The sequence below is a fragment of the Aedes albopictus genome, chromosome 2, assembly GCF_035046485.1.
Source record: "Aedes albopictus strain Foshan chromosome 2, AalbF5, whole genome shotgun sequence".
NCBI classification, from domain to species: Eukaryota; Metazoa; Arthropoda; class Insecta; order Diptera; family Culicidae; genus Aedes; species Aedes albopictus.
This window is the reverse complement of record NC_085137.1, coordinates 303,225,641-303,243,029: the sequence shown is the minus strand read 5'-3', so window position 1 is coordinate 303,243,029 and position 17,389 is coordinate 303,225,641. Positions and strand designations below refer to the sequence as shown.

Below are 17,389 nucleotides of genomic sequence, written 5' to 3'. Positions count from 1 at the left end.
ACTTGCCCAGCATTCTCCAGTTCCAGTACCACGGGCAACTAATGAAAAAGTAAAATTAAATCTCATTTTTCAATTTCCTATTCAATTTCCCACCAACCGAGGACAGAAGGAGTCGTATTTCGACCCACGGTATGCCCTGCATAGGAGCGCAGTGCAATGCGGATGTGTCTATCTGCTGTCCAAGGAAAATGGAACTTCTAAATAAAAGGAAAGAAGTGTTGTACGCCCACGAAAGACTGGACCCTGGCTCCAATCGTTCCAGATGCAAAGTCCCAGGAGGCACGATGATGCACTGTTCTCATGTGGTGACCATCATTATAAAACGGGACTTTCCAGCGCCATCTACGGCAACGTTATAGTTGGGTCAATTTTCGTCTTCAGAAAAACGACCATTCACATAAGAATATCCTTCCATGCGAGTTTCGTAACCATCACCATCTGAAGGGGTCAGGGAAAAGTAGGGACTGGGGCCATTTGGGCACTTGCTGCTATAATTCAGTCAATTTTAAACTGATTGAATCGATTTTGGGGACACGATCAGATACGTATACAATATCTAGCCAAATCAAATCAATCGGTTTGAAATTAACTGAGTAATAGCAGCAAGTGCCCAAAATAAGTCTCCCTGCCCAAATGGTCCCAGGCCCTATAGTAGTCGCAGTATCCTTTTGTTGGCGTGTTACAAACAGGAAATTCGAGGCGAAATGAATGACAAGGTACGTTCTAGTACAGTGTCCTTTGTTGTGTTGTCTATTACAGCATTTCCGTCTACATACTATTCTTAAGTTTTAAATAACACATAGGGTATGTGTACCATTCCTTGGCCTAATATGAGAGCTGCCTTGACAATTTTGGCCATAACTCGTGAATTAATAGCACTAGAAATGATGTGTTGACCCTATCACGAACTCTAGGCAGTGCATGTTGCTCCAATTGGATGTAAACTAGCATAAATATTCAAGAACTTACTTAATAACGTTAAAAAGATTCGATGCGATGGTATGCAACGTTGGTCTACGGTACAAAAATTGGCCTATTAATGGATACAACGTTGGCCTATTGCGTTCCAAGCGCTAAAACCACTTTTTCTCTCATTTTTTGATATTTCTGCTGAAGTATTATCACTGTTCGTTCACCAATCTTGCTTTCAAATTACATTTTCGGAGCCAAATTTTCACATAACTATAAATAAATCACTTAAATCAAAGTTCTTTCTTAATTTAGCAACGAAAACAACGCAACCCTATTATTGTGTTATATTTTACAGTCACCGCACACAAAATCTTTCTTCCTGTTCGTTCCTTCTGGTTCATTAGCAAGCAATGTTGTTAACGTCCTTTTTCGGTGCTGTTGATGTCACTTCAGTGATGGGCGAAGATTTGGGTACATAGTGGAAAAAAATGTCCTCAATATTCGGCCCACATTTAATTTGTAAAATAGTTATTTTTCGTTGAAAACAAATATACAAGTTCAAAATAGCGTCTTTGACCGTCACATAAAATGTTCAGATATCGAAAAGTCAAATAGAAATGTTCCAGAATCATGCCATTTATGATCATATGTATAGACTACCCACTAAGCCGAAGAATCATGGTGTCTACGAAAGCTAAACCAAGTGACATTTTCATTCAATTTTAATGCTCCAAAGTGTTAAAATTAAAACGAAATGTTACAATTGTTTGGCACATAGCTTTTCCGATCTCTAGTTATGCGTGTTTTTTTGAGTTTTTGGTTAACGTTAAGATAGTCCCCTCGCCAACGAAGCATCCCGATACCCTATGATAAACCATGGCAGAGGAAATGAACATGTTTAAATTGTGTGCTAATGTGCGCCTGACCCTTTGATAAATGTTTATTATATGTTGCACGGTCGTAAAAAAAGGCACTATGTATATTGTGATTTCGGGTAAAATTGGTTAGTGGATTTAAATTGATCGACGTGAGATCTATTTTAGTTTGTCGAAAGCAACGTTTTAAATTCAGAAAAAGAAATACCATCATCTGACTCAAACGTTATTTAATGATGTGTTAACAATTGTTACTTTACTAAAAAATGAGAGCCCAGAAGGTCAACATCAATGAATTTTTAAAGCATTCACTTTGAGCAATATGCTTTTATTTTTTGTGAAATTATATAGAGGAACTTAGTATTCTAGGCTGTTTTGTTCTCTTCGTCATGAGGAACTTATTGATTTCACAATTGGCCTTAAATCTTTCCCAATCAAGATAAATGGATCACTAAAATAAGTAAAACGGCCGCTATGAAATGAACAGATATCGCCACCGTAGCCTTGTGTGTTTGACATAACTCAACTGCTGACACTGTGTTACAGTCCATATACGGTGGCTCTTTTGTTTTGATGCGGTGAGTAGCGGAAAAGTTGGCTTCAATGATCCATTTATAACAAAGTTTCAGGCAATTTGGCGCGGAAAAAACCGTCATGACAAAGAGAATCAACCGGCCGATAATACCTTTTGTGACCCTATGCAGAGGGCACGGTAAAGGCTGGCATAGCGAATGAGACCTATTGTAAGGTCCCTCAGCTAACTGCCATGCAACTCCGATCACTAACTCCTAGTTGGAAGTGGTGGGAATAGGGGGATACGAGCAACTTTAGGGAAGATCGGGTAACTAACCCGGTGGGAACTTTAGTCGTATGCAGACAGGGACTTGCTTCGACAACCTACTGCACTAACACTGGACTAATTACTGATCACTGTCCTTGTAAACACTACCAGAAATTAATTGGCAAATTACAAGAAGATGCAATGTCCATTTTGTAAATCAAAAGACTGAAACCTCTGAGCAGTTATTGTGCGAGTGTGTTGCACTTTATCACAAGCGCTGCAGATTTTTGGATAGGGACCTATTTGGGGCTCAGAAAATTTAGGCTTCTCATCCCAAACAGGTATACCTACTATGTTTCATACGAAATGTGATACCTGATTAGGACACACGCCATTAAGGCATTTCAGACTTCAAACAGGTTAAAAATTCAATGCTCCCATATGTTCATTACAATCCTTGGTGCAAAACTAGAGTCCTGTCAAAATTTCAGCCTTTTCGGTAGTGATTTAATGATGGCCCAAAAGAAAAATAGGTTTAAATGGGAATTACTATGGAGAATTATCAAAAAATCTCCTCCACGCTGTACACCATTCACACTTGGATGAAGTTATACCCGAGCCGAAGAGAATATCAACAGCACAAAAAAATATGTTATTTTGGCATAATAACTGTATAATGGATTCAGTAGTTTTTGTGTTAATAACATATCTTGTTATGCTATAAACTTGTCTGTCATAAGCGGCAAAATAACAAAAATCATAACAAAAAAATGTACCTGGAAGACCAATTTAAAAACATGTTTTGTTAGATTCCATAACAACTTAATGACAATGAATTTTGCAGTGAATTTGAAAACTTGTTATTATTGTGCTATAGTTCATCACATATTTGTACATTTTCAATAATAGAATAATAACAAAACTTGGTCTTCAACAATGTATATAATTGAAATGTTATTTAGTGGATGAATCTGAATAACATGATCATAACAAAATAAGATTGCCCAACAAAACATGTTATGAAAAAGTAATACTTTGATAAGTTAATAATAACAAACTATGATATAAAAACAGGCTAGGTGATTCTGTTGTTATGAATTTGATATCCTCCTCTGCTCGGGTAGGCTTAAAGTCACATTTAATTGTTTAGATCTCAATGATAAATGTTGCCCAAGACCGCAACTTAGACTCACAGAAGTTATTAATCAATAGTCATCCATTCATGCTTAAACAGAAGACCACAGCTCGACCGACACGCTTGAGTATGCGTGTTAGCTTCTTGTTTGTTTGATATCTTTTTTGCCGATTGTCGAAATAAGTTCCGGTCTTCGGAAACATTCATTGAGATCTGAAGAATTCAATTTGACTTTAACCCTATGACTTTATCCATGTGGGAATGTTCTATAACGCGGAGATTTTTTTTTTGAAAATTCTCCATAGTAATTCCCATATAAACCTATTTTACTTTTGGGCCACCATTAAATCACCACCGAAATGGCTGAAAATTTGGCAGGACTCTAGTTTTGTACCAAGGACTGTTGTATATATGTTCATGGGAGCTTTGATTTTTTAACATGTTTGAAATCTGAACTGCTCTAACACGCCATTTGCTGTGAGGATAGTCACTTCTGTTAGTGTCGGTTGTTTTCAGTACGGCAAAAAACATGAAGAGGATGACGCCACAATAGAGCAACTTAATGATCGCAATGGCATTATGTCCCCAACACGAAAAAAGGTTGGTATCGGAGCGGGATGGGTCAGGAAAAGTTGGCCACCTGCCTGCACCGGCTCATAGTCCGGATCTTGGAAACCAAACAGCTACCGAAGGAAAGAAAGGGGTCATATGCCCCATCTACAAGGAAGGTGACAAGTTGGAGTGTGAGAACTTCCGAGCGATCACAACTCTAAATGCCGCCTACAAAGTGCTATCCCAGATCATCCTAGGCTCCACAAGAACCTGCGGTCAAAATAGATTCACCCTCGCTCCAAATGCACGATGTACGAAACGCTACAGAAAGTAGTGCTTCACAGATGATACCTGGAGGAAGATAGAGGAGCAAAGGAACGCCAAAATCGCGATAGAGTGAGTGAAAACACGAGAAGCCAAAGCCGTAGCCCGTCAGCGCTACTCGGCTCTCGAGAAGGAAGTGAAACACTCATGTAGACGCGACATAGAGCGTAGGCGGCCTCTCTAGCCGACGAAGACGAGAAAGCCGCAAACACCGGCGACATCCATACCCTCTACGAAGTCTCCGTCGCCTTAGTGGGATCACGATGAGTCCTACGATGCCCGTGAAAGACACGTCTGGACAGTTACTGACTAACCCGGCTGACCAGTTGAAACGCTGGTTTGAGCGCTTTGGAAACCTTTTTCAAGTATCGGCCACGCCATCAACACCTCAGCATGATCCGCCAAGGGTTCGACGCATTACCCGTGTCCACACCGAAGCTCCATCAGTGCAGGAGATAAAAACAGCCATCCGTAGCATGAAATCGAACAGGGCCCCAGGGGTCGATCGCATATCAACTGAGATGTTCAAAGCTGATCCCGTAGTATCTGCACAACTATTGCATCAATTATTCTGCAACACATGGGATACCGCAACATTTCCGGCCGACTGGATGCAAGGCGTCTTAGTAAAGGTACCAAAGAAGGGTGACCTGACTGTGTGCGATAATTGGCGGGGCATCATGTTACTGTGTATCGTTCTCAAAGTCCTCTGCAAAGTGATCCTTAACCGGATACAGGAGAAGATTGACGCAACTCTCCGACGGCAGCACACAGGATTCCGTGCCGGACGATACTGTGTGGACCATATTGTCTCGCTCCGTATCATTCTGGAACGAATCAATGAATTCCAAGAGTCTCTACATGGTGTTCATTGATTACGAAAACGCTTTCGACCGTCTCAATCACGGCAACATGTGGGAAGCCCTCAGACGCAAGAGTCTCCCTGAGAAAATCATCGACCTCATTGAAGCACAATACAGGACATTTTCGTGCAGAGTACTGCACAACGGTGTTTTGTCCGATCCCATCCGGGTCGTTGCTGGAGTGAGGCAAGGATGTATACTATCACCGCTACTGTTCCTCATCGTAATCGACAAGATCCTGGTAGGTGCGATCGACCGTGAACCAAATCGTGGATTGCTGTGGCAGCCCATTGCCATGGAGCAGGGCAATCAGTGGAGAATGTTGAAAGCTTCCAATAAATATCTTAGTAGCCAAATGGCGGCCGATAGTGGCACCAAAATCGACATAGGCGCACGGATCAAGGCGAGGGCTGCTTTTGCGAGTTTAAGAAATGTATGGAAAAACAACCAGATCAGTCGGCGCACCAAAATCCTAATTTTTAACTCGAACTTAAAACCTGGGCTGCTATACGTCAGTGAAACCTGGTGTGTATCAGTTGAGAGCACTCAACGACTGCAGGTCTTCATCAATAGATGCCTGCGGTACCGTCGATGGGGGTGACAATGGGTCTGGGGGGTGAGATTGGGTCAAAAGGGAGAAACATAAAATTTGAAATAGCTCATCAACTATCGCTAATTTATATTGAAAACTTTATATTTTTTCAAAGAGGAGATGTTTTTAAACGTCATGATGCAGAATAAGATGCTTAGCAATAATCATTTTTTGTTAAATTTGTGGCTAAACTTATGTGATGAAACTACTAGTAAATCACTCTGAAAAAAAATCTCCTTCGCAATGTTCCATACAAGCACCAAACCGTAAATTTTCTTATAAGTTAGCTGTAGGTATTACCTGGTTGATGCAATGAAAAAAGTGAGCTGTCAATGCACTTTTTATTTTAAAATTCAATATTTTCGACCCGATGTTTAAATATTAAGAATGGGGGTGAGATTGGGTCAAGCAAGTTAACGAGTGCACATAACCTTAACTAAAAATTCAACTTGTTATCCAGTCCCCATTTGAGTTTAAAGTCGTGCCATGTTTACCGTATCTTCATAAAAACACGCTTTTTTTCGAAAATATGTCGAAGAAATGTCAAACGAGTGTGTTCATACGTTTAGTGCCTAAAATCATTTACAAAAATACACCCATGCGTTTGGACAGCTCCTCTAATCATCATCTAGCCTTCAGTGTACTGCATATTCGTTTAAATGTTAATGCGAGAGAGGGTCTAATAGTGTGAAATGTTGTGTAACATAATATTTGAACGACCCTCTATCTTGAGAGGCCAATGATCATGTACATAAGAGTTAATAACGGAGGGTTTGGTTAAACATTTCTTATGCAGTATACTAAAAATATCATGTTTTGTCAATCAATCTTTCAATGCGTCCCTCCCTCATTGTAATCTTCCCTCTCCTCCCTTGGAGGTTGAAACTTTAAATGAGGATATTTATGATGGCTAAAAATGGCGATACAACATACAAACGTTATATTATCAAATTTCAACATTTTTTTCGATTGTATTAGCCCTTTTAGGTGGATTTATCATCTTTTAAAATTACCTAAGTTTTTTTTTCGTCATGATTACATTGTATTTTAAATAGTTTTACTAGATATGAATGATCAATAAAATTAACATATTCTTAGATAGGCGACTTCGATTACTTTGACCCATTCTCACCCCCTCTAAGGGGTGAGATTGGGTTAATTTGTAGTTTAGTAAGTAATTCATAGAGAGTGATACTTTTTTGCTAAACTCTTATTACCACATAGAAGAGTATACATACTAAATAAAAAAATATTCCGACTTTCAATGCATTTGTTATTTAAAAATTAATCTTTGAGTATCCTTTTTTGACCCATTCTCACCCCCAACGACGGTATATAATTCGTGCATGGTGGCCTCACAATTGGATCTCCAACATGGAGCTCCCTTGTCGATGTCATCAAAAGCCGATAGCGACAGAAATTCGGGAGCGAAAGTGGGGTGGGTCGGCCACACTCTACGCAGGGGCGGAAACGAAATCTGCAAGCAAGCGTTAGATTGGAACCCAGCCGGACATCGCGGCAGAGGCAGACCCAAAGGCTCATGGCGGTGCAGCCTCAACAACGAAATCTAGCAAGCCGAAAGAAATTTGACCTGTCCACAGGTCAAGACGATGATAGCTGGCAATCGTCCAGGATGGAAATCTTTCAATACGGTCTTCTGCACCACGGTGGGTGCCCCCCTTGCTCCCTAAAAATAAGTCTATGAATGATTTCTGTGGAAAACTTCACGAGGAATCAGACCACCGAAGACCGCAAAGCGATACGACGTTCGTGGAAAAGTTATTAAGCCTTACCCGATCGATAAAATGACGAGATTCTTTCCAATGAAAAATCACAGAATAAAATGATTAATCAACGATGTTTATTGTTCATTAATGTGATGAAAAATACCCGAGTTACAACCAGTCAGTACATAAATAAAAATCAACAGATTAATTTACTTAATATTAAATTGCGTTTCAATTTTGTCAGCAATCATTTTGGCAATGGCCAGCGAACTCGTCGCACCTGGCGATGGTGCATTTCGGCAGTGCAAAATATTTTTTGCAAGGGCATTGTTACCTTTACCATGATCGAATACAAAATCGTCCACTAGATTACCGTCGATATCTAGCGCTTGTGCTCGTACTCCCGCAGGTCCCCGTTCAACATCATATTCCTGAACATCAGGAATGAATTTCTGAAGCTCTTTCACTTGCAACGGAATAAAAGCGGATCTGGCCATCTCCTGCATTCCGGCTCCAACGTATTTCAATGCCATTTTGATGAAACCAGGATACTTCAGAGCATCGATTAGCTCAACCACGTTGACGTCACTCCACTTGTAACCTTCACGCTTGAATGCCAACACCGCATTCGGTCCCAACCAAACACTTCCGTCCATCCGAGGAGTGAAGTGAACGCCCAAGAAAGGGAACCTCGGATCAGGCACAGGGTAGATGTTACCCTTAACCATATGGCATTTAGCCGGGTTCAGCAAGAGATACTCCCCTCTGAATGGTACAATTTTTGGAAGGGGCGAGCATCCCGTCAGCTCGGCCACTTTATCCGATTGCAGGCCACCGCAGGTGAGAATGTACTTCGACTGAACGGTGTCATTCTTTTTGCTTCTAACGGCAATAGGGTAGTTGGGATCTGTCGTTTCCTCAAACTTGGACACCTGAAAGTTGAGATGGATGTCACCTCCGGCCTGTTTGAAGTCCTTGGCGTAGTACTGCGTCACGAGTTCCCAGTCAACGATACCCGTATGGGGCGACCAGATCGCTTTCAGGCCTTCGCAGTACGGTTCGATTTCTTTGATTCGTTTAGCATCGACCAGCTCCACGTCCGGTACGTTGTTGGCAAGCGACCTCTGGTAAAGCTCCTACAAGCAGAAAAATCGAGGAAAAACATTATTGAAATGTACTGTAATTGTTAGTAGAGGAACAAAGCCCGATATGCCAAGGTGGGGTAAAATGTTTCAAATAATTTGTTTGCTACGTTTGTTTTTTATGTTGAAATTACAAATCATGATACAGGTATTCTTCGATAAATAAATACAAAAATAAATTTCCTCTTTGTACGTTATATCGAAGTATACGTTATGCCGAAACAGAGAAAAAAATAATATTTGTTTTGCTAGTTTTGATGAATTCGACGAGCAATTCACTCCAAATAAAACCAATAATGAAAAACATGAGTTTTCGCGAAAATGTAATTTCGTTTTTTGTGCTTCGATTTAACGTACATTTTGCTTCGATATAACGTACGACATTTATTACCGAAATGATAAAGTCGATGCTTCTGCTCCCCCTTCTTTACCGAGGGCAGTTGTCCCCTCCCCCTGGACCGATCAGCAAACCAACTTTATGCTTGCTACCTGTAGAGTCGTCCCCGGGAAGCTTCGGTTCCATTCAATTCTTTGGACACGTTCTTTGCTCGAATTCCTCTCCTCCATTCGATTCCCCATATCGTCGGTTTCCTGCAATAGGGGCACAACTCAAATATGTGAATTTTCAGAATGAGCGTTTGAAAATTGGCAATCTTGAAGCAAATCCTACAAGTTTACTTATTTCTCTCATTATTAGACAAAAGTATACGAATTTTGATTGTTGTATCATGGAAAGAGACTGAAGGACTATCTCTTTCATGAATTTTAGATTACTATTTTTCATCGACTATTGAAAAAGTTGACTGATTTTGAGTTGTGCCTTTATTGCGGAAAATTGGTGAAAATGCAAAAATCTCGCGTTTCTTATCGAATTTCGGAACGGGTCTTTGTCAGATAAAAGTTTGCATGGTTTTTCATCATTTGGAATCAAAATCTCAAAAATGACAAATTTTGAGTTGTGCCCCTATTGCAGGAAACCGACGATATCTGCTCTGCTTCATATTTGTAACCACTCTGATTATGTGTTTCGTGTTCTTTTCGTTTGTTATTGACGTTGCTGTCATCCGCACCGCTACACTCGACCAAATGCCACACTCATATCTATTTACAGAGCTCTACATCCTTCTCCTCGTCCAGAAAAGTTCAGGAACTAAAAAAAAATCCTAATTTATGCATCTAGTGGTGACGCTGCCTTTCTCGTCAAATATGTACCAACGATCTTTCCATCGACGTTAACCGAAATGTCCCTGAAACCTGGTACAGCCTTGTTTCAATTTTATCACACCCTCCGCGCATACCTTTATATCTCATAAATACATTTCTTGTTACATTTGAAGCGCATTCTCTCCTTTTTTTTCCTCCTTCCTGTAGTAATTTGATAAAACTACAATGAAATGATCGTTCAAGGAAACGACATTATTTCATCTAAAGATGCCTTACGATAAGCGTCTGTGCGATCCAAACTTAGACCAATAACTGACGACCCGTTTTTACCCGCCTACTTATTCATTGGCATTCTGAATTTCTCAGTCCTTCATCATCTCCTTACACCTCCTTCAGCATACTGCAGACAATCTGAGATTCGCTGTGTTGTTAACTGCAGCTGCAGGAACATCTTTCACGATCAAGGGGCGCCGTAAACTTCCGAGATACAAACCTGGCGACCAGGTCTGTCTCTCGCTTTGCAAGAAGTCATCGGAAACATTCAGATCTTCGCCTATATCCAGATACTTGGAAACGAGCTCTCAGAAAATCAACGTAGACGTGGGCGGCAGCACTTTTCTTGTTCCAGTGCCATGTTGGGATCAATCGAGCTCTTTTGATAGCCGAGGATATTGCACGGACCGCACGAAATATACTGGCAGTAACATCATAGACTAATTTTAGGGACTCGATGTACCAAAGAAAACCATTAAATTGTGAGTGTCTAGTCCGGTACCCAACCATATTCATTTCCGTCTATTTTTTTTTTTTTTTTTGTTAATTGCCTTTTATGTAAATTATATCGATCTGACACTAATGGACTAATCTTGGGACTAATAATAAATTACGTAATTGGCTAAAGAGGATTGTTCACAATCTGCGAACTCGACTGCGGAAAAAATCGCTACCATGACGCCGCTGGTAACACTGAAGAGATGATACACCATGTGTAAATGGGGTTTATCAAAGAAAACAATCAATGCAGATGTCTACCAACGAAAGCTAATACCCGGAAAGTCACCGTTATCATCCATCATCATCATCACGATCATCGTCATCACCATCATCATCATCATCATCACCACCATCATTATAACCATCATCACCATCATCATCACCATCACCATCCCTATCATCATCACCATGATTATCATCATCATCATCATCATCATCATTATTATCATCACCATCATCACCATCATCATCATCATCCATCATCATTATCATCATCATCATTATTATCATCACCATCATCCATCATCACCATCATCACCATCATCCATCATCACCATCATCACCATCATCATCACCATCATCATCATCTATCATAATCATCACCACCATCATCATAATCACCATCATCATTATCACCATCATCAGCATCATCATCACCATCACCATCCCTATCATCATCACCATGGTTATCATCATCATCATTATCATCAACCTCATCAGCATCCATCATCATCATCATCATCCCTATCATCATCACCATGATTATCATCATCATCATCATCATCATCATTATTATCATCACCATCATCACCATCATCATCATCATCCATCATCATTATCATCATCATCATTATTATCATCACCATCATCCATCATCACCATCATCACCATCATCCATCATCACCATCATCACCATCATCATCACCATCATCATCATCTATCATAATCATCACCACCATCATCATAATCACCATCATCATTATCACCATCATCAGCATCATCATCACCATCCCTATCATCATCACCATGGTTATCATCATCATCATTATCATCAACCTCATCAGCATCCATCATCATCATCATCATCCCTATCATCATCACCATGATTATCATCATCATCATTATCATCAGCATCCATCATCATCATCATCATCCATCACCATCATCATCATCTATCATAATCATCACAACCATCATCATTATCACCATCATCATTATCACCATCATCATTATCACCATCATCATTATCACCATCATCAGCATAATCATCACCATCATCATCATCTATCATTATCATTATTACCATCATCATCATAATCCTCACCATCATCATCATCTCTCCAGAATCGGTGAGAAATCACTTGTGGCGGTCCGGAAGTCTGCGCATTTCCGAATTTGTTGCCTCTGTTGGAAAAACTTTCTCTTAGCAAATCCGCTGGGAAAATCACACTTCCCCCCGGCTGAAATTCTCGCATTCGCAATGCTGCGAAACCATCCCATCTCACTATGTTTACAACGCTACGGAGCTATCCGGACTCGTTTTACCCTTGTCTAAGTAGGCGCTTCGGAACACATTCGGACTCGCTTCTTTTCTAGAGCTTCGGAATAAATCCGGACTCGCTCATTGATTTTTTCGTGGCGCTTCGGTTTACACCGGACTCGCATCTTTTCTAGCGCTTCGGAACAAATTTGGACTCGCTCATTGTTTTTTTTTTCGTGGCGCTTCGGTTTACATCGGACTCGCTTCTTTTCTAGCGCTTCGGAACAAATCCGGACTCGCTCATTGTTTTTTCGTGGCGCTTCGGTTTACACCGGAATCGCTTCTTTTCTAGCGCTTCGGAATAAATCCGGACTCGCTCATTATGGCACTACGGTTTTATCCGGACTTGCCTTGGTGCGCTTCGGAATACATCCGGACTCGCAATCGTTATCACCTCTTTCTCGTCTTCAGTTCTCCTTCCTCTTGCTCAGGGAAAAAACTAGACCACTGAAAATACATACCGGCTGCGCCAAATTGTAGAGTCGTCCCCGGGAAGCTTCGGTTCCATTCAATTCTTTGGACACGTTCTTTGCTCGAATTCCTCTCCTCCATTCGATTCCCCATATCTGCTCTGCTTCATATTTGTAACCACTTTGATTATGTGTTTCGTGTTCTTTTCGTTTGTTATTGACGTTGCTGTCATCCGCACCGCTACACTCGACCAAATGCCACACTCATATCTATTTACAGAACTCTACACTACCTACCGGAAGTACATGGATAAAATTGGACCATTACAGCCCTTGAAAAACAAAAAAAAAACAAAAAAAACAGCTCCACTGGGATTCCCGGTCTCTATAACAACGGTTGTCTTACCAACATTCCCTTCCCTCCTCGAAGACCGTAAGGACGTGGCCAGCGCCGTTATTGACATTATTAAAATTGTGAGTTCTCGAACTGTGCACATTGAGAATAGTAAGCTAGTCCCAAGCCCTATTCATTGGTTCCTTGTGCAATTTCGATTGCTCTGGTCAATCACGGAGTAGCAACTACGAATTGTGTGGTCGTCTATAGGGCAGTGCATGAAATTATCTCCTTCTCTTTCACTCTTACAGACATTTTGTAAACAACAAGGCCACGAAACGTCAAAATCCCATACAAAATCAAAACAGTGCGGTGCCCTATGCTCATGCTCATGCTCATGCCAAGTTGTGGTGGTTTGACAACTGTTAAGGCCATTGCAGCACCACACTCTAAATTGGTTTTATTTCGACCGTGCTGATTTTCTTCTCAGCTCATAAAAAATCAGTTCTTTATCAACTTTCTTACTTTTTTAGTCTATTTTCACAACCTTTTTACCCTTCTTACACCCATAAGAAGGGTATAAATATCGCTTGAAAAACCGACTTTCGATCCGAGGCCCGGAGGGCCGAGTCTCATATACCAATGAACTCAGCTCGACGAACTGAGCAAATGTCTGTATGTGTGTGTGTGTGTGTGTGTGTGTGTGTGTGTGTGTGAGTATGTGTGTATGTGTGTGTGTGTGTGTGTATGTGCGTTACAAAAAAAAGTCACGCACGTTTCTCAGCCGTCTGTCAACCGATTTGAGTTCTCTTGGAAGCAAATGAAAGCTACTACATCCTAGTAGAACGCTATTGAATTTTTTTTCGATTGGACATTTGGTTACCGAGATATCTCTCGAAGAGTACTTATGAGTCATACATCTAAACTTTTTAAGATTTTTGACCAAGCGTATCATAATAAATATTTTGGCCGTTTGTCAATCGATTTGGGTTCTCATGGCACCAAATGAAAGCTACAGCATCCTAGTAGATCGCCCAGAAATTTTATTTCGATTGGACATTTGGTTACAGAGATATCTTTCGAAGAGTACTTAGGATTTATACAACTAAACCTTTTGAGATTTTTGGCCAAGTGTATCATAATAAATATCTTAGCCGTCTGTCAACCGATTTCGGTTACCCTGGCACCAAATGAAAGCTACAATATTCTAGTAGAACCCTATACAATTTCATTAGGATTGGACATTTGGTTACCGAGATATCTTTCAAATAGTACTTGGGAGTAATACAGGTTAACTTTTTGAGAGATTTTTGACCAAGGGTACCATAATAAATATCTCAGCCGTCTGTCAACCGATTTGGGTTCTCTAAGCACCAAATGAAAGCTACATTATCCTTGTAAAAGTCCCTGAAATTTTATTTCTATTCGACATTTGATTACTGGGATATCTTACGAAGAGTATTTCAATAAATTATTTTTTATTATTATATTCACTTGTTATCTTGCATAAGTTTTTGACCAGTCTATGGGAAAATATTTTGTAATAAATAATGCTGACCTCATACAAAGTGTATACTAGCAGGATATTGTTTTCAACAGAATTATAAATAACAAATTACAAATACACAGAAATTCTATGGAAACTAATAATATGTTAAATGAAAGCTTTGAATTTATATATTGTGGGAAAAATGCAAGAACCGAACAGCGAAAATAACTAGCTAATGCCAAAACTGATTAACTTAGTAGATATATAATTTTTGTCCTTTCTACACCATAACCATGAATACCAAGTACTTCAGAGCTAATTTAATCGACTGATTAAGAGATATTAGACAAAATGTATCTCGCTGATTTTCTTATTCATTTGTTAATCGATTCAAGATCTTTTGGCAGTTAACAAAAGATACAATATTCCAGAATATGTAGGCTATTTTTTAACATACCATACAAGATTCTTGGAGATGTCTGGCATTTCTGGTAGTTGAGGCCATGGTCCATGATGCCAATTTGGAAACCAATCCACTAGATACCAAATCCACAATATTTTCTAGAACTTTTGGTCAATCACACAAAATAAATATGTTAAATATAAATAATACAATAATAATTTTAATAAGTGTAAGAAGGGTTCTGTTCACCATAGGTGGATTAAATCGGGTTTTTACTTATAAACACAGCCACCATGAATACGAATCAAATCGTGCAAGAGTCATGCTGATCGGTACATACGTTCGTGAGTTTTGTTGTCTCAAAGGGACTTAAAACTCACTTTTATATACATAGATGTCCTCGAAAAAAGAAATACATCTACTGTTTTGCAATAACACAACTTTTGGTAGATCAATCTTATCCTTGAAGGCATTTCACATGTTTTACAAATTGAATTCTTTTTAGCTATCTTTTACTTCTACAATAATACAAAATCCCACAGGGATATCAGATGCAATTTGTGGATGGATGTCTTGTATGTTTTTTTAGAAATTTTTGGAAAATACTCTACAGTAATTTCTGGAAGAATATTTGGAACATTTTCGAAGGAATCCATTTAAAAACCCTAAAGGAATCTCTAGAAGAACTTGTGGAGTTTTTCAAGGAATCACAGTACGAATCTTTTGACAATTTATCTAAAAAAAATCTTGGAGATATTGCTGGAGGGTAGCGAGCTAGAACCACTGGAGAACTAAGGCATGTAGTACACAGGGTCAAATATTTGAGAAGAAAAGAACTCAAGAATCAACATCAGTTTGACACTAATGAAAATTTGATCGAGTCGAACAAGATGTTTGAGCGTTGGTTACTTTTTGGACAAATATTTGACCCTGTGTACTAACAGCTTGACTGCAGAAGCGTGCCATCATATCAAATCAGGTCATTGTTTTTATTCACGCGAAAATGACAATTTCGGCCCCTCCTCCCTATGTCAATTTAATGTATGAGACCTCCAAAAAGTATGGTTCGTCACATTTTTGCAGAACCCCCTCTCTCACCTCAAAACGTGACATAAATTATGGACGCCTTAAAAGTGCTATAGAAGATTTCATTACTAAAAGATAGATTTAGATTTTCTGAGATTTTTTTCAAAACTTCGAAATATTCAACTAAAAATATTTTTGAGCTACAAATATCTGAAAATACTAGAAAGCGTATGCTTTTACATTGGCATATCAAATGTGCTACAACACCGAATATTGTAATCGTATATTTGAGTTTGAAAAGATAAAGATAAACTGTGCTATGCTACTCACGTTTAATCGGCCCACTTCATCCTCGTTGGTCGCCACAATCAATTTTCCCACCTTCTTATATGGGACATTCTTCTCGTCGAAGTATTTATAGCTCAAGTGTAGACCTTCGACGCACAGTTTCGCCTTCAGCGATCCCGGTTTGTAATAGATTCCAGCGTGTATCACACCACTGTTGTGGCCACTTTGGTGGAAGGCCAGTTTGTGTTCCTTTTCGACCACGGCCACCTTCAGCGACGGATGGCGCAACAGAATTTCCCGTGCTGAAGCCGTTCCGACGATTCCTCCTCCCACCACCACGATATCGTACTGCCTAAAAAAACAATCACCTTAATAATTACTTTCACCTTGACGAAGCGAATTTTGACCTACCTCTTTGCATTCTGTGAGTAGGCTCTGATGACAGGTGTAATAGCTCGATTGTTAGCCTTTGCATTGCTATTGGCAACTGAGTACAGTCGTAGAATCGACCGGTCAATCGTCTTCGAAAGCATAGTGGGATGTTACGAGGTGAAAAATGCACTAAACTGCAGTCGTAAGTGGAAGAGACTACCAAACAGATACAAACCACCACCACAACCTGATAAAAAGCAGAGACAGATAACAGCAAGAACAGCTGACAATCAGAGCTACCCGTCGTCGGTTGCTATGGGTACGATAAGTGATAAGTGATGTGATAACACGCAGCCAATGCCAATGAATGCGCCGTCCGGTCCGCACTGACTGGCAGACTGATTTGGGAGGTTTATTTGCATGACCTTCACAAATATTAGCTGAGCCAAGCAGAGGAGCGAACGTCTTACCCCACGTCTCCACTAGACATAAATGTCTTGCCATTTTGCTGCCAGAAAGAGAAAACGTAACAGAAATGATCAACACCGCTGCTTTCCATGCAAACAGCGAGAGAACATTTCTGTCATGACACATCTGTCCAGCAAAATGGCAAGACATTTCTGTCTAGTGGAGACGTCGGGTTAACAACGTGTGTGAAGGAGAGAGTGCGACCATCCGCAAATAAA

At 40.0% G+C, this 17,389-nt stretch overlaps 1 protein-coding gene across 1 annotated transcript; it reads right to left on the bottom strand.

Annotated features, from left to right (window-relative positions):
* Positions 1 to 7,873: 7,873 nt before the first annotated feature.
* Positions 7,874 to 17,116, bottom strand: LOC115270189 (L-2-hydroxyglutarate dehydrogenase, mitochondrial). Its single transcript, XM_029879434.2, has 3 exons — positions 16,743 to 17,116; positions 16,374 to 16,683; positions 7,874 to 8,897 (listed from the first exon to the last, which is right to left on the bottom strand). Exons 1-3 carry the CDS (start codon positions 16,862 to 16,864, stop codon positions 7,971 to 7,973), a joined length of 1,359 nt encoding a protein of 452 aa, XP_029735294.1. The 5' UTR covers positions 16,865 to 17,116; the 3' UTR covers positions 7,874 to 7,970.
* Positions 17,117 to 17,389: the final 273 nt, after the last annotated feature.